The sequence below is a fragment of the Salmo salar genome, chromosome 11 (genome assembly GCF_965601325.2).
Source record: "Salmo salar chromosome 11, fSalSal1, whole genome shotgun sequence".
NCBI classification, from domain to species: Eukaryota; Metazoa; Chordata; class Actinopteri; order Salmoniformes; family Salmonidae; genus Salmo; species Salmo salar.
In genome coordinates this window covers 111,396,791-111,421,455 of record NC_138301.1, presented here as the reverse complement: position 1 = coordinate 111,421,455, position 24,665 = coordinate 111,396,791, and the positions used below count along the sequence as shown (strand labels likewise).

Sequence of the window (24,665 nt, the reverse complement as noted above, 5' to 3'; positions counted from 1 at the left end):
GATAACTAAGCCACTGTTACTCCATCTTGGCATTCTCCCAATGTTCACAAAAATATTTTGGAAGCTATAGAAATCCATGTCTACATTTGTGTTTGCCACATTTATTCCATTACAGACACTTTAATGCATACTTTTAAAATATATTATGTGAGCTAAACATACAAATAGAAAATGAAAAAACATATACAAACATTTTCCTTAGTGTAATTTTTTTTGATTAATGTAACTGCCCCCACTACAACAAGAACATACTAAATACATGTAATTTGGACCTTGAAACATTTAATTGGAATACAGTAGAATTTTGTTCATTCCTATGGAGGACAGCTCCTACTGGGGAGTGCCATTATGGCCAACAGGTGGCTTCAAATCCTCTCAATGGCCAATACATTGCATCAGCATTCCAGGGTTTAAATACATCATTGGAAAATACCCGAGCACTGTTGCTTTTCACTGATACTAACATGAGAGGAAGGGAAATCATCCTGGAAATTGTACCAAAAAATGTCATGTTAATGTGTTTTCTGTTTTAGAAAGTTTTCTGTGTCTGGGAAGATATCAGACACCAAAGGCTGTCGACGCTGCAGTGTTGGTAAGAAACATGTTATTTTAGTCTAAAATGGAGGTGTACTGCACAGTATCTATGACTAAGACAACATCTCTCTCTCCCCCTCTTCCTTTCTTTCTGTCTCCCTTCTGCCTTATCGATGCTTCTCAGTGCATAACCCGTACACTGATAGCACATTTTTGTGTGCTGTTGTACCAACTGGCCTTGTCCTACTTCTATGGTATGAGCCTCTTCAGAAGTTCATGCAACTCAAGGTGTGTGATCCCAATGCACATCTATACAATGTTAGCATAGCTTTTTTTTATATATATATATATATAACACATATGGAATCGTGTAGTAACCAAAAAAGTGTTAAACAAATCAAATTATTTTTTATATTTGAGATTCTTCAAAGTAGCCACCCGTTGCCTTGATGACAGCTTTGCACACTCTTGGCATTCTCTCAACCAGCTTCATGAGGTAGTCACCTGGAATGCATTTCACTTAACAGGTGTGCCTTTTTCAAAGTTAATTTGTGGAATTTCTTTCCTTAATGCAAATCAGTTGTGTTGACAAGGTATGTGTGGTATGCAGAAGATAGCCCTATTTGGTCAAATACCAAGTCCATATTATGGCCAGAACAGCTCAAATAAGCAAAGAGAAATGACAGTCCATCATTACTTTAAGACATGAAGGTCAGTCAATCAGGAACATGTCAAGAATTTTGAATGTTTCTTCAAGTGCAGTCGCAACAACCATCAAGCACTATGATGAAACTGGCTCTCATGAGAACCACCACAGGAAGACCCAAAGTTACATCTGCTGCAGAGGATAAGTTCATTAGAGTTACCAGCCTCAGAAATTGCAGCCCAAATAAATGCTTCACAGAGTTCAAGTAACAGAAACGCATCTCAACAGCAACTGTTCAGAGGAGAATATGTGAATCAGGCCTTCATGGTCGAATTGCTGCGAAGAAACCACTACTACAGGAAACCAATAATAAGAAGAGACTCGCTTGGGCTAAGAAACACGAGCAATATACATTAGACCGGTGGAAATCTGTCCTTTGGTCTGATGAGTCCAAATGGAAGATTTTTGGTTTCAACCGCAGTGTCTTTGAAATGTAGAGTTGGTGAACGGATGATCTCTGCATGTGTAGTTCCCACCGTGAAGCATGGAGAAGGAGGAGTGGGGGTGCTTTGTTGGTGACACTGTCTGTGATTTTTATTTAGAATTCATGGCACACTTAACCATCATGGCTACCACAGCATTCTGCAGCAATACGCCATCCCATCTGGTTTGCGCTTAGTGGGAGTTTCATTTGTTTTTCAACAGGACAATGACCCAACACACCTCCAGGCTGTGTAAGGGCTATTTGACCAAGAAGGAGAGTGATGGAGTGCTGCATCAGATGACATGGGCTCCACAATAACCCAACCTCAACCCAATTGAGATGGTTTGGGATGAGTTGGACCGCAGAGTGAAGGAAAAACAGCCAACAAGTGCTCAGCATATGTGGGAACTCCTTCACGACTGTTGGAAAAGCAATCCAGGTGAAGCTGGTTGAGAGAACGCCAAGAGTAGTGTCGTGTCTTTACTATCATTAAATGTAAAGACTGTTATTTTGTCAAATCAATTCTCTGTGTAATTATTATTATTTTGTGATGAAACTAATCATGTAAACTTTTTAATGAACTAGGAAGTCGGGGCACCACGTGAAAATGTTTAGTCTCGATTTCCCGAATCGACTCTTCAGCTATTTTCATATCTTATCGAGTACAGTCTTCTTTTAATGATTGTTAATCTTTATCTTCTGTTAGTTTCGTTCCAAACGTTGTAAAATTCTTGGTTATCTGCACGAACCCTAGCTTATATTATGAATCAGCGATATACAAATTGGCTTAATTATTTATTTACTAACTAATCAAATCACACAAATACATGAAAACACACACAATTAGTTCATACATTGGGTTACTACATGATACAAAGAAAAAGTACCTAGCGGGCTAAGCCGATATGACAGCTTGGTAGACAAAAAGATAGGGGTGGGACTGAGAGAGCAGGAAAGACAAATGGATTCACTACACACAGTCTATAATTATATTCATTGAAATGCTAATCCTTTGCACATGAACGGCCGCTCACTCGAGAATAATTGCAATATACAGTTGAAGTCGGAAATTTACATACACATAGGTTGGAGTCATTAAAACGTGTTTTTCAACCACTCCACAAATTTCTTGTTAACGAACCTATAGTTTTGGCAAGTCGGTTAGGACATCTACTTTGTGCATGACAAGTAATTTTTCCAACAATTGTTTACTGTCAGATTATTCCACTTATAATTCACTGTATCACAATTCCAGTGGGTCAGAAGTTTACATACACTAAGTTGACTGTGCCTATAATCAGCTTGGAAAATTCCAGAAAATTATGTCATGGCTTTAGAAGCTTCTGATAGGCTAATTGACATCATTTGAGTCAATTGGACGTGTACATGTGGATGTATTTCAAGGCCTACCTTCAAACTCAGTCCCTCTTTGCTTGACATCATGGGAAAATCAAAAGAAATCAGCCAAGACCTCAGAAAAACAATTGTAGACCTCCACAAGTCTGGTTCATCCTTGGAAGCAATTTCCAAATGCCTGAACGTACCACGTTCATCTGTACAAACAATAGTACGCAAGTATAAACAACAAGGGACCATGCAGCCATCATACTGCTCAGGATGGAGATGCGTTCTGTCTCCTAGAGATGAACGCACTTTGGTGCAAATCAATCCCAGAACAACAGCAAAGGATCTTGTGAAGATGCTGGAGGAAACAGGTACACAAGTATCTATATCCACAGTAAAACGAGTCCTATATCGACATAGCCTGAAAGGCCGCTTAGCAAGGAAGAAGCCACTGCTCCAAAACCGCCATAAAAAAAACAGACTATGGTTTGCAACTGCACATGGGGACAAAGATCGCACTTTTTGGAGAAATGTCCTCTGGTCTGATGAAACAAAAATAGAACTCATTGGCCATAATGACCCTCATTATGTTTGGAGGGAAAATCGGGAGGCTTGCAAGCCGAAGAATACCAGCCCAACCGTGAAGCATGGGGGTGGCAAGCATCATGTTGTGGGGGTGCGTTGCTGCAGGAGGGACTGGTGCACTTCACAAAATAGATGGCATCATGAGGAAAAATAAAATTACGTGGATATATTGAAGCAATATCTCAAGACATCAGTCAGGAAGTTAAAGCTTAGTTCTTGGGTCTTCTAAATGGACAATGACCCCAAGCATACTTCCAAAGTTGTGGCAAAATGCCTTAAGGACAACAAAGTCAAGGTGTTGGAGTGGCCATCACAAAGCCCTGACCTCAATACTATAGAAAATGTGTGGACAGAACTGTGTGTGTGAGCAAGGAGGCCTACAAACCTGACTCAGTTACACTAGCTCTGTCAGGAGGAATGGGCCAAAATTCACCCAACTTATTGTGGGAAGCTTGTGGAAGGCTACCCGAAAAGTTGACCCAAGTTAAACAATTTAAAGGCAATGCTACCAAACACTTGTTGAGTATGTAAACTTCTGACCCACTGGGAATGTGATGAAAGAAATAAAAACTGAAATAAATAATTCTCTCTACTATTATTCTGACATTTCACTTTCTTAAAATAAAGTGGTGATCCTAACTGACCTAAGATGGAAATTTTACTTGGTTTAAATGTCAGGAATTGTGAAACTGAGTTTAAATGTATTTGGCTTCAACTATATGTGTGTGTGTGTGTGTGTGTGTGTGTGTGTGTGTGTGTGTGTATATATATATATATTGCTCAAAAAAATAAAGGGAACACTTAAACAACACAATGTAACTCCAAGTCAATCCCACTTCTGTGAAATCAAACTGTCCACTTAGGAAGCAACACTGATTGACAATAAATTTCACATGCTGTTGTGCAAATGGAATAGACAACAGGTGGAAATTATAGGCAATTAGCATGACACCCCCAATAAAGGAGTGGTTCTGCAGGTGGGGACCACAGACCACTTCTCAGTTCCTATGCTTCCTGGCTGATGTTTTGGTCACTTGAATGCTGGCGGTGCTTTCACTCTAGTGGTAGCATGAAACGGAGTCTACAACCCACACAAGTGGCTCAGGTAGTGCAGCTCATCCAGGATGGCACATCAATGCGAGCTGTGGCAAGAAGGTTTGCTGTGTCTGTCAGCGTAGTGTCCAGAGCATGGAGGCGCTACCAGGAGACAGGCCAGTACATCAGGAGATGTGGAGGAGGCTGTAGGAGGGCAACAACCCAGCAGCAGGACCGCTACCTCCGCCTTTGTGCAAGGTGGAGCAGGAGAAGCACTGCCAGAGCCCTGCAAAATGACCTCCAGCAGGCCACAAATGTGCATGTGTCTGCTCAAACGGTCAGAAACAGACTCCATGAGGGTGGTATGAGGGCCCGACGTCCACAGGTGGGGGTTGTGCTTACAGCCCAACACCGTGCAGGACGTTTGGCATTTGCCAGAGAACACCAAGATTGGCAAATTCGCCACTGGCGCTCTGTGCTCTTCACAGATGAAAGCCGGTTCACACTGAGCATGTGACAGAGTCTGGAGACGCCGTGGAGAACGTTCTGCTGCCTGCAACATCCTCCAGCATGACCGGTTTGGCGGTGGGTCAGTCATGGTGTGGGGTGGCATTTCTTTGGGGGGCCGCACAGCCCTCCATGTGCTCGCCAGAGGTAGCCTGACTTCCATTAGGTACCGAGATGAGATCCTCGGACCCCTTGTGAGACCATATGCTGGTGCGGTTGGCCCTGGGTTCCTCCTAATGCAAAACAATGCTAGACCTCATGTGGCTGGAGAGTGTCAGCAGTTCCTGCAAGAGGAAGGCATTGATGCTATGGACTGGCCCACCTGTTTCCCAGACCTGAATCCAATTGAGCACATCTGGGATATCATGTCTCGCTCCATCCACCAACGCCACGTTGCACCACAGACTGTCCAGGAGTTGGCGGATGCTTTAGTCCAGGTCTGGGAGGAGATCCCTCAGGAGACCATCCGCCACCTCATCAGCAGCATGCCCAGGCATTGTAGGGAGGTCATACAGGCACGTGGAGGCCACACACACTACTGAGCCTCATTTTGACTTGTTTTAAGGACATTACATCAAAGTTGGATCAGCCTGTAGTGTGGTTTTCCACTTTCATTTTGAGTGTGACTCCAAATCCAGACCTCCATGGGTTGATAAATTGGATTTCCATTGATTTATTTTTGTGTGATTTTGTTGTCAGCACATTCAACTATGTAAAGAAAAAAGTATTTAATAAGATTATTTCTTTCATTCAGATCTAGGATGTGTTTAAGTGTTCCCTTTATTTTTTTGAGCTGTGTGTGTGTGTGTGTGTGTGTGTGTGTGTCGTTGTTGTCAACTCTGTTGGAATCCACGATCATCCTGCAGAGTCTCTGGTTAACTTTCATTGAAGTCAAAGTTTTTTTGTGGTTGTAGGTGGTTAGAGTGGATACTTCAGAGTACCATTCGTAAATGTTCTCATACCATAGATGCTTCGGCGGTTGTTGGTAATCTTGTTCTAGGTTTACGTAATTTCTAGCTGCAGACTAGTAAATATATGTCTAAGATTTGCTCTTAGTCTGTGGGGATCGATAGTCTCATAGTTTAACCATTTCCAGCCGTGTAGCCAATGCTCCAAGTGATATAGTCTTGTCCTTTGTTAGAGTTGTAGTTTAAACCACTTCACACACCAGCAACACCCGGCATGTTTTGGTCTTAACCATTCAAGACGTCCAGCTTACCGTGGGTCTCTTTGGCATGAAATGTACATTTCGCCACAGGTGGTTTTATACATTTCAGTAGAAAAGGCCAGTTCCATGACGCCTGATGTAATGGCTGGCCTAACGGGGGCGTGGCCATTGACTCGTGCAACTTTACATGGAAGACAATTCTCTCATTTTAAAGGTTAATATCACATTACATAATTTCACAAATAGTTTCATGTTTAATCACATACATTTCACAATATTTAGATCTAAACCTGACAGCTGGGAAATGTACACTTTAGGAGATACCGTTGTGTGTGTTTCCTTTCCTTCATGAGATCACCAAATGAAACACACTCGTCATAACTGTCCCTTAAGTGTCCACAAACCAGTCTCAAAAGTAGAAATATTGTTTAATTCTCCCATTTTGGGGATTTAGGAGTTTGGTCAAGTGAAGTCCTTTGTTCTCTCTCTGTGCTCTCTCCCTCTCTACTGCATGGCAGTTTCTACCTGATATTTATGACCTGAGGTACTAAACCTGGTTTAGGAGAGAGAGAGAGAGAGAGAGAGAGAGGGAGGAAGGGGGGAGCCATGATCTACACCCAAAAAGGGCCACGTCATGACAGTGTGTAAAACTTTCAAGGCATTGAAAATCAAAAATATTTTTTTGATTTGTTTAACACTTTTTTTTTTGTGGTTACTACATGATTTCAAATGTGTTTTTTCAAAGTTTTGATGTCTTCACTATTATTCTATAATGTAAAATAAAGAAAAACCCTTGAATGAGATGGGGTGTCCAAACTTTTGACTGGTACTGTATATAGAAAAGCATCACAAAGCATTCCGACGATGTCCGTCCCACTCTCTCCTTCCCCTCTCAGTACATAGCTGTGAGTCTCCCAGAAACCCTCCCCATCTTTGAGCTGCTTGTCCTGGAGACTGATGAGCTGCCACAGGTGTGTGTAGGTGTGAGCAGGCTACAGACCCCTGTCAAGACCTGTGAGCGGGTCCACTTTGACATCATCCACCTGAATGACACACCAAGAGCCCAGTCAGGTACTGTAGATGGAATCGATGTCATTATTATGATAATACCCACCATCACTAATTGGATATTTTAATGTAGTTTTAATCTAGACAAACACCAGCAGAGTGTACAAGCTGTGATGCTATTGTTTGTGACGTTTTCACAGATAGTCGATCTATGAAGGTGATGCAGGTAACCCAGCTGGACAGAGACACAGTCCTGATCGGTCTGGAGAGTGAGTTCATTCTTTTTTCATTTTTTTTTTTTCAATAGTCTTCTGTCAGTATCATTTGGTCAGGAACATTGGATGTGCTAGTGTTCTATTCAGAGCGAAAAAGACCCTTGAATGAAAGAAAAAAAGCAATGATTGAATTGTGACTGTTTTTTCCATTGTACCTTTGCAGATACTGTGAACATTGTGAACCTGGATGGCAGCCCAAGCAAAGGGATGACCTCAATGTTGACCTTTGACTTTACCATTGAGACTCTTGGTAAGGGAATAGATGCGTTCTGCATTCTAATCATTTAGCTTGGTGTCTGGATTGGAGCAGAGGAGGCTGCTGGGGAGGGAGGGGGGGGGGGGGCTCATAATGGCTGGAATGATTGGAATGGAATGGTTTCAAACATGTGGTTGAGACCATTCCATTGACTCCTTTCCAGCCATTACTATGAGCTGTCCTCCCCTCAGCAGCCTCAAAAGGATTGGAGGTGACTAAATTGTTATTTGCAGTATGTTTGCAGGACAGTGTTCTGGCCTTCTGGAAGCATGGGCTTAAAGGTAGAAGCCTACATAGTGATGAGGTAAGGCAGAACAAGTTTTTCATGCCAGGCCAGCTTTTCAGTATTGTCAGGCTCTCCTATTGACAATAAAATGATGTTGTGACATCTGTGATATTTTTCATAGGTTACACAAGAGATCACGGATGAAAGTCGAATATTCAGAGTCTTGGGAACCTCAAGGCATGTCTCTTAATTATAGGAGTTTGATAGCAATTTGATAACAAAACATTTCTGTCAAATCATTGAAGCAAAATGTAAAAAATGTGTTGCATATTAACATATGCTTTCATTCCTCAGGGACATTATCTTGCAGAGTACTCCCACAGACAATCCATCAGCTTTAAGCAACTTGTACATCCTGACAGGTCATGAGAGTAGCTACTGAAGAAATCAGATAATGGAGGACATTCTGTCTCGAGGAAGTACACAGCAGTCTCCTGCTACTCCTAAAAGGACAAGCGCAAAGTCAATAAGGATGGAACAAGGAGCAAAGCTGCTTACAATGGCGAGTTGTTTGCAGAAGAGACACTGCAGGAACTGTCTGAGTTCTGATTGGAGTGGGTCTCCTCAGGCTCTCTTCACATCCATGTGTCAAATGGACCTGTGAATATCAGTGGTTCTTAACATTACCAGTGGTCTAGGCTACATAAAGATCTTGGCAAGGATTTAAAACCACACTTGTGTGCATTCATCTGACTGGTTGTGACTGGGAGAGGTTTTTCCCCAACTGTAGACAGTCTAAGTCTGCAGTAACCCAGTACCAGTCTTGACAATACTTCCCATAGGGCTGTGGTGTCAGCACTGAAGGGAAGAAAAGTAGAGGACACAGTGTCCATGGTGTGAGGTGGAAAGCAATGTTATCATGTAGTAGCAGCTCTGTGTGTAGGCTACCTGAGAAGAAGTTATATGCAGTGAAAAACACTTATTCACCATGGGTTGATGCATAGGAGGCTGCTTAGGGAAGAATGGCTCATAATAGTGGCCAGAACGGAGCAAATGAATGGCATTAAACACCTGGAAACCATGTGTTTGATGTATTTGATACCATTCTACTGATTCCGCTCCAGTCGTTAACACAAGCCCGTTCTCCCAAATTAAGGTTCCACCAACCTCCTGTGGCTGATAGAGAATAAATATGGAAAACATAACAGTGACAGCAATTTTTTTTTTTTTAGGGTTCTAATTAACAGTATCAAATGTCAACAATGTGATTTATAGAGGCCTATTAGCTTTGTTGTGCTGTGAAGCTGGCTGCTATACTGAAAATAATAAAACTGACCAGATGGATATTTGGTTCCCTGTCAAGCAGGAACAAATCATTCATATACATATGTTTATTTTTTGTCCATATGTTTAAATATAGTCAATTGTTTTGTCCAATAGAAAGAGAAGTTGAAGAAAGAGAGGTGACAAACAGTGACGTAAGTGTCTCTGTACATTCAGTATTCGGCTCCACCCAACTGCTGATAACTTCAGCCAGCCACATCAACGCGGGTCTGACTGACAAGTCGTCGACTGCTGTCTTTTGGAGTGCGTTTGTACTCGCTAAATCCACAGATGAATAGCCTGTCGTAACATCTAAGACATTGCTTTACAACTATTAATTATATATTTTTAACATCTAGGTCGATTGTCATCATGGAACGAAATAGTCGCCTGTTGTTTTGAAGTAGCTAGCTGGGTAACGTTAGCTAGCAGTTAGCTACGACGACTTAATAGCAGCTGGCTAAGTCAAAGATACTGGTAACTAGCTCCTATTTGAGGTTACGTTGTTTTTCCAAAGGAAAAAAAGGTTGCTACGTCTAACTAGCGAATAACAAAAAGCAAACTACGTTAGCTAGCTAGTCTAGCTAGCTAAAACTATTCAATTGGTTGGCTTTCTGTTATTCCTTTGGATGCGGAAGATGGCCCAGTCACCGGGTGCGGTGCAAGTGCCTGGGATGCAGGTAAGTGGAGGCCTCCAACTTTTTCTACAACGAAACCATTTAGCTAGCTTGTGGCTAGCTGTGAAGCTAGTTAGCAAACGTTAGCTAACTTTCAAGGCGTTGCTAGTTAGTTCTAAAGTTACACACTAGTTAACTAACGTTACATTTTGTAACTAGCTGTCTCGGTGGTTGGCTTGCTAGATCGTTTTTGAGGGGCATTATGACACAAACAAATCAAAGTCAACTTGCTACCTTTTATTAGCACTCAGGACCGCAGGTATTCAACGACAGTTCAGTGGAAGGAATGACAAATGTCTGCCATTGTGTAACAGGTGAGCTAAATGACCTAACGTTAGCTTAGCTTGCGTGGACTATCTGCTTGCCTTGTTTAGTATCTAGTTAACGTTAGTTGTCTAGAGAAGAAGTACCAGAGGTCTTTAGCTATATATTTTGAGGGTGGCGTTGGTCATCTTGGTAATCAAGGAAAGGCTAATTGGTAGGTGACGTTTCATAAAGGCACAAGTGTTCACCTCTGGTCGCCTGAAATTATAATTTGTGTATTCCTTGCCTTGGCAAATTTAGCTATACATGTCATTGTTTAGGCGGCCATAAGGTCACCGTTCCCTAGATTTGTGACTTGAAATAGGCCTAAGCTACTAGCTACAACTGTCCATTTACAGCCTGTAATCTGACATGGGTGAGAACCTTTCAGTGCAATAATGTTAGCGACATTATTTGGGCCCGTCTGTCATTGATGTGAACATCAGAGGGAAGATTGCTCCATGAAAACGTGTGTGTGGCGCTATAAGACTACAGTTGAAAGCAGCAGCAGCATGACAAGGTAGCATGTCAGGTGAACAGGTCAGGGTTCCATAGCCACAGGCAAAACAGTTGAAACTGGAGCAGCAACATGACCAGGTGGGACAGCCAGGAGTCATCAGGCAAGGTAGTCCTGAGGCATGGCCCTAGGGCTCAGGTCCTCGGGGAGAGATGGGAGCATACTTAAGTTCACACAGGACACCAGATAAGACAGGAGAAATTCACCAGATAGGACAGACTGACCCTAGACCCCCGGCACATAGACTATTGCAGCATAGATACCAGAGGCTGAGACGGGGGTCAGGGCACACTGTGGCCCTGTGATGATACCCCCGGACAGGGCCAACCGGGCAGGATATAACCCTGCCCACTTTGCCACAGCAAATTAATTCCTATCCAACTGTCTGTCTCCAGGGAGATCAGCAGCTCCCCTCTCCCATATGATTTCCTGTTGTTTTCTCATGTAGCCTGGTCATTAAGGCCTACCCGGAGTCCAAAGTCTGACGCTAAATCAGGCAGCAAGCCTTAATGTCTTGTGAAACTGGTATGATACTGCCAACTATGACCAGTAGCATTGGTCATGTTGAAGTGTTGTTCTGTAAGCTTGTAGAGGGTGTGGCCTGAGTTGAAATATTCCTTACCCTCTTGTCATCACCCTGGCTTCCTGTGGGTAACACCTGAGGTGGAGCTAGGCTAGTTGTCAACAGTGCAGGAAAATTGAAACGGCCCATTAGGACTGTTTGTGCACGTGTGTATGTTAGGCTAAATGTTTAGCATGCTGCATATTCTCTCCACAATGTGCATAGGGGCCTATTCTCTAAAGCTTTTAGTTTTGAATATAAAAAAAAGTTGATGTGTGAGACAAGGGGGCAGGCAGGATGCAGCCTCCTATCGCTGCTCTGGCCCTCTGTGACGCCATGAGCCGCGCTCTGCTCATCCAGACGTTGACACTGGTGCCATTCTAGGTAGTGCTGTCACACTGGAGCACAACACGCCCAAAGGTGTTGAAAGACAAGGAAGTCCTCTAGCCCTGCCTCTGTGCCAGGCAGTGCTATTAATAGTCAGGGCAGGGCTAGATCAAGGCTGATGCCTCTGACTTCTTCCACACTATCCAGATGAATAAATACACTAAGTCTGCCTTCTGGAACTGGAACCTCATTCTTCCTGTGTCAGGCGAGGTAGAGGGGTCGTGATGTGTCATGATGATATCAAGACACATCTGCTTCCCAGTGTTCTCAAGGCAGCACTCTCTCACCTTTGCTGAATTTGAAATGTTCCACATTTTGAATGAGGAAAGTTTTATAATAAGCTTAACAGAGAAGAAAGTGTGTCATTTATTTGGATCCACCAGGCTCCTTTTGGAAACATGCTTGTGGTTATTTAGGGATAGGCTACATTGCGGCAACAGTGCAGATTTATATGGATTTTCCTAATTGGGTATTTTTTATAAAATAGTTGATCATCAGTTTTATGTAATGGCCTATCATTAAAATGTTTTTTTTTAAAATTATTTTCTTTTACCTGATCCAACAGTATAAACTAGCTACATAACTTGTATGTCCTCGTCTCTCGACCTTCAGAACAGCCGGACGGACCCCGAGGAGCTGTTCACCAAGCTGGAGCGTATTGGGAAGGGCTCCTTTGGCGAGGTGTTCAAGGGCATCGACAACCGCACCCAGAAAGTGGTGGCCATCAAGACCATAGACCTGGAGGAAGCTGAGGATGAGATGGAGGACATCCAGCAGGAGATCACCGTGCTCAGCCAGTGTGACAGCCCCTACGTCACCAAGTACTATGGCTCCTATCTCAAGGTAACACACACTGCTTACTAGGAATTGATTGACAAATACCTGAACACAAGCAGTTAACAAAGCGTAGGCCCCACAGACTCTAGCATACAGCTTGCTGTTGCTTGGTGGAATGTTATCTCATACTTGGAGACCTCAGGCAATATTACACTCACAGCTGGGAGTGTAAATCAGCTACAATTCAACAGGAGGTGTTAATGTCTGTTCCTTCAAAATGATAGTGGATCAGTCTGTACCACAGAAATACAGTGTCACTTATCAGAAGACCCCTCTTTTACTATTTTACAATACCTGTATTTCTAGAAGAGGGAGATGTGATTTAACCCTGGTTAAATACCCCAGGGCCTTGAAATGTTACAATAACTCTGTGGAGGCTTTCATAAAAATATTTTCTTATATAAAACTATTCTAAATATATTGTCACCAAATAACTGATTTAAAACACACTGTTGTACAATGGTCTACAGTAGCCTCAACAGCAGTCTGTAGGGTAGCGCAATGGTGTAGCCGGAGGACAGCTTTTTTACATCCTCCTCTGGGTACATAGACTTCAATATAAAACCTAAGAGGCTCATGGTTCTCACCCCCTTCCATAGACTTGCACAGTAATTATGACAACTTCCGGAGGACGTCCTCCAACCTATCAGAGCTCTTGCAGCATGAACTGACATGTTGTCCATCCAATCAAAGGATCAGAGAAGGAATCTAGTACTGAAAGCACAAGCTACACCTAGCTACTGTAGCACTGCAGTGCATAAAATGTGGTGAGTAGTAGACTCAAAGAGAGAGCGGGACTATAGTTGAACAGTTTTTAACTAATTCCTTAACTTGAGGAGCAGCAGGAGTTTCATTTTCACACTGTGCTAGCTAATGCAGCTAATTTAGCCTACTCAACAACCTGACTCAGAGGAATGATATGTGTTAGCTAGATTGCTAATGCTATCCAACACTCCAACTTTTCCAAATCATTAAGTCCATGTAAGCTTTCGGTTTTATAAATGTATTGCCACCAGGGCCCGCTGGTGTAACTGCTTGTTGTACACTACTGCGTGATTGTACACATGGATTGGATTGTGGGTTTACTAACTCGTTAGTTTTAGTCACCATCATAGTCAAAATAGCTACTATCTAGGCTGTGTAGCGGTTATGGTATGAAGGTTTGGCTTATAGAGGTTTGTTCGCCTGGTCACAGACAGCTGTTGTGTTGTGCACAGAATTCCACAAGCAAAGGAAAAATGTGAGAGGAGAGCAGGTAGATGTGGTGATGCTGTTTTATGACTATGAAAGTGAACTGTGGGTGATTGGGTGTATTCCACCAATTCTGTTGCAAAACATTTCTTGAATGAAATGGGAATGGATCTACCTGAATTTGTCCAAAATAAACTTGTTTGGACTAATGATTACATCCTAGATCTGCTAAATGCAGTCAAGAGTGTGCAAGGCGCTTTTCAATGTGTCAATGTCTGTCACCTTGATTACTCCAGTTTTTGACGCGGCCTATTTTTATAAACATTAATTTGTAGGCTAGGTTGTAGCACCCTCATGATGTGTGTAAGCAGGCCTGGCATTTTGTGATTTTTAGGGACAAGGGGATTTGGCCTTCTAGAGGTGCCCATCTGCTAGGGCACCAAGGCCATTAACCAAAATAGCCAATTCATTTGATTTGAAAAACAGTAGTAATTCTGTTAAGAAAAACATAAGCCTATGTAAATGTCCATAAATAATTTGCCTACATGTTGAAGTGTAGGTGATAGCCTGTGTTGGCTACAGCCTGTCATGTCCAGACCAACGCTTACATGAGGGAGGCACCAGAAAATGTAGCCAGACTTTAATGAGACTTTTAATTACATACAGTGCATTCACATTTGTTTCATTTGTCTTCTAAAATGGATGAAATTATTTTTCCCTTTATCTATCTACACACAATACCCCATAATGACAAAGCGAAAACAGGTTATTAGAAATTTTTGCAAATGTATAAATAAATAAAAACGTATTTACATATTTATTCAGACCCTTTGCTATGACACTTGAAATTGAGCTCAGGTGCATCCTTTTTCCATTGATCATCCTTGATGTTTCTACAGCTTGATTGGAGTCCGCCTGTGTTAAATTCAATTGATTGGACAGGCACACACCTCTCTCTATATAAGGTCCAAACGTTGACCGTGCATGTCAGAGGAATAACCAAGCCGTGAGGTCGAAGGAATTGTCCGTAGAGCTCCAAGACAGGATTGTGTCAAGGCACAGATCTGGGGAAGGGTACCAAAAAATGTCTGCAGCATTGAAGGTCCCTAAGAACACAGTGGCCTCCATCATTCTTTAAAGGAAGAAGTTTGAAACCACTAAGGCTCTTCCTAGAGCTGGCTGCCTGGCCAAACTGCGTAATCGGGGGAGAAGGGCCTTGGTCAGGGAGGTGACCAAGAACCCCATGGTCACTCTGAGAGAGCTCCAGAGTTCCTCTGTGGAGATGGGAGAGCCTTCCAGAACGACAACCATCTCTGCAGCACTTCACCAATCAGGCCTTTATGGTAGAGTGGCCAGACGGAAGCCACTCCTCAGTAAAAGGCACATGACAGCCTGCTTGGAGTTTGCCAAAAGGCACTTAGACTCTCAGACCATGAGAAACAAGAGTCTCTGGTCTGATGAAACCAAGATTCAACTGCATCAGCCTCATTGCCTTTTAAAATGTTATTGTATTTTTTTTATGTACAGTGGTTGTATGAATTAGGGATCTATCACATCCCACAACTGTCCCAGTGTATGTTTTGGAATATTTGTTTCTCACACAGAAGGACAAGCTGATCAATAGAACCTGTTTTTTTTGTACTATGCAGGATAGTAGATTGACACAGGCTAGTGCTTTTTGCTATTCTTTACTCATCTTGTTGGTTGACAGTCATGTGGACAGTTTTTCTAACATCTTCAATATGCGTATCGGAAATCTAGAAGGACACGTGCCTTTGCATCCCTATTGTCTGGCTTCGCTAGTCGCCTGCTTTGGCTTCGCTAGTCGCCTGCTTTGGCTTCGCTAGTCGCCTGCTTTGGCTTCGCTAGTCGCCAGTAAAGTAGAGAATCCCAGTGGAGAGAGGGGAACCGGCCAGGCAGAGACAGCAAGGGCGGTTCGTTCCTCCAGTGCCTTTCTATTCACCTTTACACCCCTGGGCCAGACTACACTCAATCATAGGACCTACTGAAGAGATGAGTCTTCAGTAAAGACTTAAAGGTCGAGACCGAGTCTGCGTCTCTCATATGGATAGGCAGACCATTTCATAAAAATGGAGCTCTATAGGAGAAAGCCCTGCCTCCAACTGTTTGCTTAGAAATTCTAAGGACAATTAGGAGGCCTGCGTCTTGTGACCGTAGCGTACGTGTAGGTATGTACGGCAGGACCAAATCGGGAAGATGGGTAGGAGCAAGCCCACATAATGATTTGTAGGTTAGCAGTAAAACCTTGAAATCAGCCCTTGCCTTAACAGGAAGCCAGTGTAGAGAGGCTAGCACTGGAGTAATATGATCTGGGTATTTGGGTTCTAGTCCAAGATCCTAGCAGCCGTGTTTAGCACTAACTGAAGTTTTAGTGCTTTATCCGGGTAGCCGGAAAGTAGGGCATTGCAGTAGTCTAACCTAGAAGTGACAAAAGCATGGATTAATTTTTCTGCATGATTTTTGTTATGTTACGTAGATGGAAAAAAAAGTGGTCCTTGAAACGGTCTTGATTTGTTAGTCAAAAGAGCGATCAGGGTCCAGAGTAACCCACTTTTATTTGAGACCACATCAAGATTCATTGTCAGATTCAACAGATGCTTGTTTCTTGGGATCTAAAACGAGCATCTCTGTTTTGTCTGAGTTTAAAAGTAGAACATTTGTCTGAAACACAGGCTTCCAGGGAGGGCAATTTTGGAGCTTCACCATGTTTCATCGAAATATACAGCTGTGTGTCATCCGCATAGCAGTGACAGTTAACATTGTGTTTCCGAATGACGTCACCAAGAGGTAAAATATATAATGAAAACAATAGTGGTCCTAAAACGGACCCTTGAGGAACACCGAAATTTACAGTTCATTTGTCAGAGGACAAACCATCCACAGAGACAAACTGATATCTTTCCAACAGACAAGATCTGGCCTGGTTTCGATCTTATCTGTGTAGACCAATTTGGGTTTCCAATCTCTCAAAGAATGTGGTGAACGATGGTATTTAAAGCAGCACTAAGGTCTAGGAGCACGAGGACAGATGCAGAGCCTCGGTCTGACGCCATTAAAAGGTAATTTACCACCTTCACAAGTGCAGTCTCAGTGCTATGATGGTGTCTAAAACCAGACTGAAGCGTTTCGTATACATTGTTTGTCTCCAGGAAGGCAGTGAGTTGCTGCGCAACAGCTTTTTCTAACATTTTTGAGAGGAATGGGGGATTCGATATAGGCCAATAGTTTTTATATTTTCTGGGTCAAGGTTTGGCTTTTTCAAGAGAGGCTTTATTACTGCCATTTTTAGTGGATAGGGAGCCGTTTGTGTTCAACATAGAAGGGCCAAGCACAGGAAGCAGCTCTTTCAGTAGTTTAGTTGGAATAGGGTCCAGTATGCAGCTTGACGGTTTAGAGGCCAGGACTATTTTCATCAATGTGTCAAGAGATATAGTATTAAAAAACCTGAGTGTCTCCCTTGATCATAAGTCCTGGCAGAGTTGTGCAGACTCAGGACAACTGAGCTTGGGAGGAATATGCAGATTTAAAGAGGAGTCCGTAATTTGCGTTCTAATGATCTTTTCGTCAAAGAACTTCATGAATTTGTCACTGCTGAAGTGAAAGCCATCCTGTCTTGGGGAATGCTGCTTTTTAGTTAGCTTTGCGACAGTATTAAAAATACATTTTGGATTGTTCTTATTTTCCTCAATTAAGTTGGAAAAATAGGATGATCGAGCAGCAGTGAGGGCTCTTCGATACTGCATGGTACCATCTTTTCAAGCTAGTCGGATGACTTCTAGTTCAGTGAACTATTTTGTTATAGCAAAGTTGGTAGCAACATGAAAATCTGTTGCAGCTCAAGTTGACTACGAAACCCCCAATGCTTTCTCTGGGCTGACTGGCTAGCTAACGTAGCTACACACAATACCATAGTTAATATCAGCATGTGAAGTAGCTAACTAGCTAGACAAACTGCACTTATAATTTAGGAGTCATCTCAGAGTTCAAGTTGCAGTTCGTGTATGCCCAGAGCTTCATGTGTGTATATATAGTCATTGGCCCAGAGCCAGTGCAGAGTATGTTGCTATGGCAACTACATCCCTTTTCCCACGTTTCCCATAGACACACAGGGCTCATTGAGACATGGTACTTGGAAGGAGAAACTGAGTTGAATAATTTGGTACAATGTTTAGGTTGAGCACATCTAAACCAAATATATTTTGTCAGGTCGTAAACGGGTGGATGTGTTCTAGACAGTATGCCCATACCATCTAAGTTATTGGCTAATTATGGGGATCTGGAGTGCAGGTAATTGTTTTAAACGTTATGAAATGTGATATGGGATACAACACTGTCCAGTGACGAGAATCATATGGCTATGACAGGTTCCAATACAATTTCCTGATTTTCAGACTGATCACTTAGCGGCAGGTAGCCTAGTGGTTAGAGCGTTGGACTAGTAACTGAAAGGTTGCAAGATCGAATCCCTGAGCTGACAAGGTAAAAATCTGTCATTCTGCCCCAGAACAAGGCACTTAACCCACTGTTCCTAGGCCGTCATTGAAAATAAGAATTTGTTCTTAACTGACTTGCCTGGTAAAATAAAAAAATATCATGGGCCTTTTTATTTTACCCAAATTGACAGAAGTTTCATGATTTTTATTTCTGGGGGTGGTTTATCCCTTTGTCATTTTATGTTTATTGAATAGAGAGGTAGAGGTGGCGTGGGCTGGATTCAAACCCATGCTGCAGCGGTACATTGTTTACCAGAGGCAACTGCCTAGACCTCTAGGCCATCCTAAGACATTCTGCATGGAACAACATGTTTACAGCCATGTGTATCCCCTAGGAAGACGTTGGTATTAGAATGTCTAATGAGTGTCTCTCTCTCTCTCTCTGTACAGGGCAGTAAACTATGGATCATTATGGAGTACCTTGGTGGTGGCTCAGCTCTGGACCTGGTAAGAGATGCAATATGTGAACATGTACAATGTCTGTCGGTGGATTTGTCTACTGGGTGTGTTCACTGTGTTTTGTGTGTAGCTGCGAGCAGGGCCCTTTGATGAGTTCCAGATTGCCACCATGCTGAAGGAGATCTTGAAGGGCCTGGACTACCTCCACTCCGAGAGGAAGATCCACAGAGATATCAAAGGTGCGTGTCATCACGTCCAGCATGTAGGATATCTCGGACAGAGGCGAGCTACAGCAGTACAGGGTTAAAGCTGCCATGTCCGTTTTCCATATTGAAACAACGACATTACTTCAAACAATGAACATGTTTTTTTCCTCCCCATCAGACATCATTGCACGGTAGAACAGCAGAATGTCCACATTTTTTTACCACGATTCAGAATCTAACTGCCCAGTTTAAAAACCCATAAGATGTATCTGTGGCGACCAGTGGTGCAGTTTCACCTAATCCTGGATTTCAGCTTTAACCTCTCTTGGGGAGGTGGGACGCTAGCCTCCCACCCACGGTTCACACTATTCAACAGCCAGTGAAAAATCAGAGCGCCAAATTCAAAACAACAAAATGTCATAATTCAAAGTTCTCAAACATACGACTATTTTACACCATTTTAAAGGTACACTTCTCCTTAATGTAACCACATTGTCCGATTTCAAAAAGGCTTTACGGCGAAAGCATAAAGTTAGATTATGTTAGGACAGGTACAACACAAGAAAAAACACACAGCCATTTTCCAAGCAGGAGAGGGGTCACAAATACCAGAAATTCAGCTAAAATTAAGCACTAACCTTTGACGATCTTCATCAGATGACACTCCTAGGACTCAATGTCAGACAATGCATGTATGTTTTGTTCGATAAAGTTCATATTTATATCCAAAAACAACATTTTACATTGGCGCGTGATGTTCAGAAAATATTTTGCCTCCAATACTGCCGGTGAATCAGCACAACAATTTACAAAAATACTCATCATAAACATTGATAAAATATTAAACTGTTATTCAAAGAATTATAGATAACCATCTCCTTTATGCAACTGCTGTAACAGATTTCAAAAAAGCTTCACAGGGAAAGCACACTTTGCAATAATCTGAGTACGGCGCTCAAACATACACCAGGCAATACAGATACCCGCCAAAATCATAAATAGCATTATAAATATTCACTTTCCTTTGATCTTCATCAGAAGGCACTTCCAGGAATCCCAGGTCCACAATAAATGTTGTTTTCTTAAATTATGGACATCATCGATGTCCACATACCTCCTTGTTGTTTGCGCGTTCAGTTAGCTACTCCAAATGTAGGAAGCGCGCCCAAAATTTCACGACAAAAAGTTCTATTTACGTTCATTGAAACATGTCAAACGTTGTATAGCATCAATCTTTAGGGCCTTTTTAACAACTTCAATAATATTCCAACCGGATGATTCCAATGTCTTGAAAAAACGTTTTGGAACACAGATACCTCGTCACGTGAATGCGCGCCACAAAACTCATGTCATTTTCTCAGTCACCAACTTCCTGGCCTCCTTGTTTGCTCTCTGTTCACTGCAAAAGCCTGAAACTAGGTTCTAAAGACTGTTGACATCTAGTAGAAGCCTTAGGAAGTGCAAAATGAACCCTAAGTCACTGTGTGTTAGATAGGCAATGACTTGAAAAGACTACAAGAACCAGATTTCCCACTTCCTGGTTGGATTTCTCAGGTTTTTGCCTGCCATATGAATTCTGTTATACTCAGACATCATTCAAACAGTTTTAGAAACTTCTGAGTGTTTTCTATCCAAATCTACTAATAATATGCATATTCTAGTTCCTGGGCCCGAGTAGTAGGCCGTTTAATTTGGGTACGTTTTTCATCCGGCCGTCAAAATACTGCCCCCTACCCAAGAGAGGTTAATATATCAGGTTGTCTCACCTTTTATGCCAGTGCTGTGTTTATTAATGTCAGTAATTGCTGTTGACATCATGACTGTGTATGGTTTGGCAGCGGCCAACGTTCTTCTGTCAGAGTGTGGCGAGGTGAAACTGGCAGACTTTGGCGTGGCGGGCCAGCTGACAGACACCCAGATCAAGCGCGAGACGTTTGTGGGAACGCCCTTCTGGATGGCCCCCGAGGTCATCCAACAGTCTGCCTACGACCACAAGGTTACCAGCTTTCTGTTCTCTTTAGTTTCTTCCTAAATAGTGTCCTACAGCTATAAATGATTCGTACAGACATCGACTTGGAGACATAACGCAGCTCTAAGCTCATGAAGGAATGATAATGCACTAAGCTAACTATTGGTTATACTATTAGGGGAAATAGATTGGGGTCATCGCGAGAGGTTGGGACTGCTTATCTAGGGGACTGGAGAGAAGAATGGGCTTGTCTTTAGTGGAAGACACTTAAGTTGAACTCTTTACTTTTCTACAACATAATGATGCTGCCAAATACTGCAATCTTACTCCCACACAATGACTACCTAACACACACACACACTCCCTCCTCCAGGCTGATATCTGGTCTCTGGGCATCACTGCCATCGAGCTGGCCAAGGGTGAGCCTCCCAACTCAGACATGCACCCCATGCGGGTCCTCTTCCTCATACCAAAGAACACACCACCCACACTCAGCGGAGACTTCTCCAAGACCTTCAAGGACTTTATAGACTCCTGCCTCAACAAAGACCCTTCATTTGTAAGTAAAATGCCCCAGCTTCCTCCCCATTTTGCGTTATTGAGTGGTAGTCCATTTGGTTGTTCTTGGTAAGCCTGCCTTTAATTGTGGGCTGATTGTCCCTCTGTATAGAGGCCAACAGCTAAGGAGCTGTTGAAGCACAAGTTCATAGTGAAGAATGCCAAGAGGACGTCCTACCTCACTGAGTTGATCGACCGGTTGAAACGCTGGAAGGCCGAGGGACACAGTGATGGAGACTCCAGCTCTGATGACTCTGACTCGTGAGTAGAGAAGGCTCTAAACAATGTATCACTGACTGACGGTTGGTAGAAATGTGATCGAAGACCCTTTCTGAACTAGAGTAAAGTTAAACCTGTAGATGATCCTTCCTGCTGTCTGTCGGTATGTTTCCAGGGAGTCCAGTAACAAGGAGAACAACTCCTCCCAGCCAGGCTGGTCCTTTACTACTGTTCGCAAGAAGAAAGAACCTAAGAAGGTGTCCAATGGAACGGTGAGTTGGCCTCTGTGGGAGGAGTACGAAGAGAATGTTGTGTGTCTATAATGTTGTCCTCTGCTCTCCATTTGATGACAGGACCAAGACCTCCTGAAGAAATCTACCAGCTTGACCACTCTGGTTGCCCCAGTATTCACTGAGGTAGGGAAGGGTGAACTCTACATCCGCACTCTTTTATAAGTTGTAACGATGAGTAAATCCTCTATTGTTGTCTGTTTCCACCCCTTCTAGCTGAAGCTGCAGCGCAGGGATGGAGAGATGAAGGGAGTGATGGAGGACTTGGAGAAAAGCATCCACCTGGCTGAGGACATCTGCCCCGGAGTCACAGACAAGATGGTCAACCGCATCGTCGACAAGTTCCAGAGGTGAGTTGGGGGACAGGAGGTGAGTTGGGGGACAGGAGGGGAGTTGGGGGACAGGAGGGGAGTTGGGGGACAGGAGTGGAGTTGGGGGACAGGAGGGGAGTTGGGGGACAGGAGGGGAGTTGGGGGACAGGAGGGGAGTTGGGGATATAGTGCCAGTGGTTGGGAGCTGTGGAGATGACATGTTATATAGATATAGTGCCAGTGGTTGGGAGCTGTGGAGATGACATGTTATATAGATATAGTGCCAGTGGTTGGGAGCTGTGGAGATGACATGTTATAACTTGGAGCAGGTGGCCTTCAACTGTGTTCTTCCTGTGGACTTTCCCATCAGATTGTCTGTCAGTTAGTGGCATGTGGAGGGCAGGTTTAGACGCTTGATGAGGACCACGCCTCCAGAGTGCATCATCAGCCTCTATGCCTTTTCCCATCATCCCCCATTCCTTTTCCCATCATCCCCCATGCCTCTCCTCTGATCAGCTCCCCCAGGACCAATGGATGCAGGGAAAGAGGGAGGACTCCTGCTGTGCACACTCACTGATCTTATAACCAAAAGGATATTTTTTAAATGTATATTTGTTGAAATATGTTTTGTTATGCTATTTTATTTAATCCCTTTAAAGTAGGCTCAAGCTAGTGCCCAAAGCAGAGCCTGTTACTGTTATGGTAGTCAATAGTATTTTAGTTTTGTAATATTTTAAGTCTGAGACAAAAAATAAACTCTAAGGTTGCAACATCAATCTTCTGCTGAGTATAAGACATAGCTACTTAAAGATATTTCAATTTTGAATTTATTTTTTACTGCTACTAAAAATGTTTAAGTAGCTATATTTTAGATGTTCAGTGTACTGCACTTGTTTCTGATGTCTAGCTTACCATCTTCATCATGTCACTTGTAGCATTTAGAAACCTGCTGTTTGGAGAACTGCATATCTAGTCAAACCACAGGAGTTCAGTACCTCTCTGCTGAGAGCAAGCCATGGTTGAGGAAAGACTCACACCAGTGAATGTCCAGAGAATCAAACTTCTGTTTGTGACAATTTGGAAAGGGGTCACTTGTTTGGGCATTGGGGAAAGATTGTATAGGAAATGGGTGGAGGACTTTGCTGCGCAAAAATGTATCACGCCCTCTCATTCCAAAAGATACAAATCATATCTATCTTATGGGATCTTAGCTCTATAAGGGGCAATCCTATTGGAACCTTCGGAGATCTGCTTCTGAAGGAAATATGCACTGCACACACTTTGAAGGGAGTGGAGCTTTTTCTAAATATGCTTGCTAGTTATTTCCCTGTTTCAGACTAGATCTCAAGGGAGATGGGGTACTTTTCTGTCTTAAAGACAATATGCTCTCCCTCTACCAAAAAATACTTGATGAGTGCTCAAGTGAAATGGCAATGTCGGTATTGTGGACGTGTAATGTTTGAAACATTGGTATGAGTCCTTGAGTACTCTCTACTGGGGAGTCGTGTATCTTTGAACAAATCCCAAATAAAGACTTTATTGGGAATTTTATCAGCCAAGCTCAAATGCATACAAAAGGGTGCCATCTTTGGTGTGGTGATGACACTGCCCCTTTTGGAGGAAGTATGCCAACTTAACATCCAACAGTGCCTAAAACTTAAGAATTGTAGTGATATTCTCTATTTAAACTTAAGAATTGCAGTGATATTCTCTATTTAATTGTGGTCATGTATCATCAAATGCATTAAATGGTAATAATACATTTTGCCAGAGTGTTTCAAGTTTTTAAAAGCAATAAGGTATTTGATCATTGCATATTTTTATATTTCCTCAAATGACATGCAGATGGCAAAACTACGATTATTTTTTTTGTTTATATTTCTGTATCTGAACTTTATAATGGAAACCGTGTTGACTTAGCTTTACAGGAAGCTGTCAAATGTATATATTGGATAGTCATTGCTTCAATCGTTAAATTCATTTTGGTTTGGTCTTGAAAAATAAATATTTAAATTATGAATTCCTGTGTTTTATTGATGTAATACACTTGTTATAATTAATTGGTTTTAGATTTAAAAGGTGATCGAATTGCTCCTGAATTGTAGTGTCGTTAATGCATTTCTTTTGAATGAATATTTATTTAATGTACATGTGAATAGGTTGGTTTAAGTTTTGACCAATAAGGTAGTTTGTTAAGCTGTGGCCAATGGGAGAGTTGACCTGGTTAACAGGAGGCCTGGGAAAGAGAAGTTGAAGAAAGATGGAGAGATATCAGTGTTGGTGAAGAAAAACTGAAAGAAGACTATAAAAATGGAACAAAACCCATATCTACTG

General features: G+C 42.5%; 2 protein-coding genes across 2 annotated transcripts in view; both read left to right on the top strand.

Annotated features, from left to right (window-relative positions):
* LOC106563748 (mitogen-activated protein kinase kinase kinase kinase 2) overlaps positions 1-9,452 on the top strand; it is a 28,277-nt gene extending 18,825 nt beyond the window's left edge. Inside the window, exons 25-32 of the mRNA XM_014129585.3 lie at positions 534-592; positions 719-822; positions 7,200-7,374; positions 7,512-7,580; positions 7,750-7,836; positions 8,076-8,146; positions 8,250-8,305; positions 8,423-9,452. Of these exons, the coding sequence (XP_013985060.1) occupies positions 534-592; positions 719-822; positions 7,200-7,374; positions 7,512-7,580; positions 7,750-7,836; positions 8,076-8,146; positions 8,250-8,305; positions 8,423-8,510 (709 nt within the window). The 3' untranslated portion in view covers positions 8,511-9,452. The remainder of the gene's footprint in view (positions 1-533; positions 593-718; positions 823-7,199; positions 7,375-7,511; positions 7,581-7,749; positions 7,837-8,075; positions 8,147-8,249; positions 8,306-8,422) is intronic.
* A 162-nt stretch (positions 9,453-9,614) lies between these two features.
* LOC106563749 (serine/threonine-protein kinase 26) lies at positions 9,615-24,351 on the top strand. The gene is made up of 11 exons (XM_014129587.2): positions 9,615-10,071; positions 12,450-12,680; positions 18,770-18,826; positions 18,909-19,017; positions 20,823-20,980; positions 21,327-21,512; positions 21,624-21,772; positions 21,906-22,002; positions 22,084-22,146; positions 22,237-22,370; positions 22,702-24,351. The coding sequence occupies exons 1-11, from the start codon at positions 10,021-10,023 to the stop codon at positions 22,715-22,717; spliced, it is 1,251 nt and encodes a 416-aa protein (XP_013985062.1). The 5' UTR covers positions 9,615-10,020; the 3' UTR covers positions 22,718-24,351.
* The last annotated feature ends 314 nt before the right edge of the window (positions 24,352-24,665 follow it).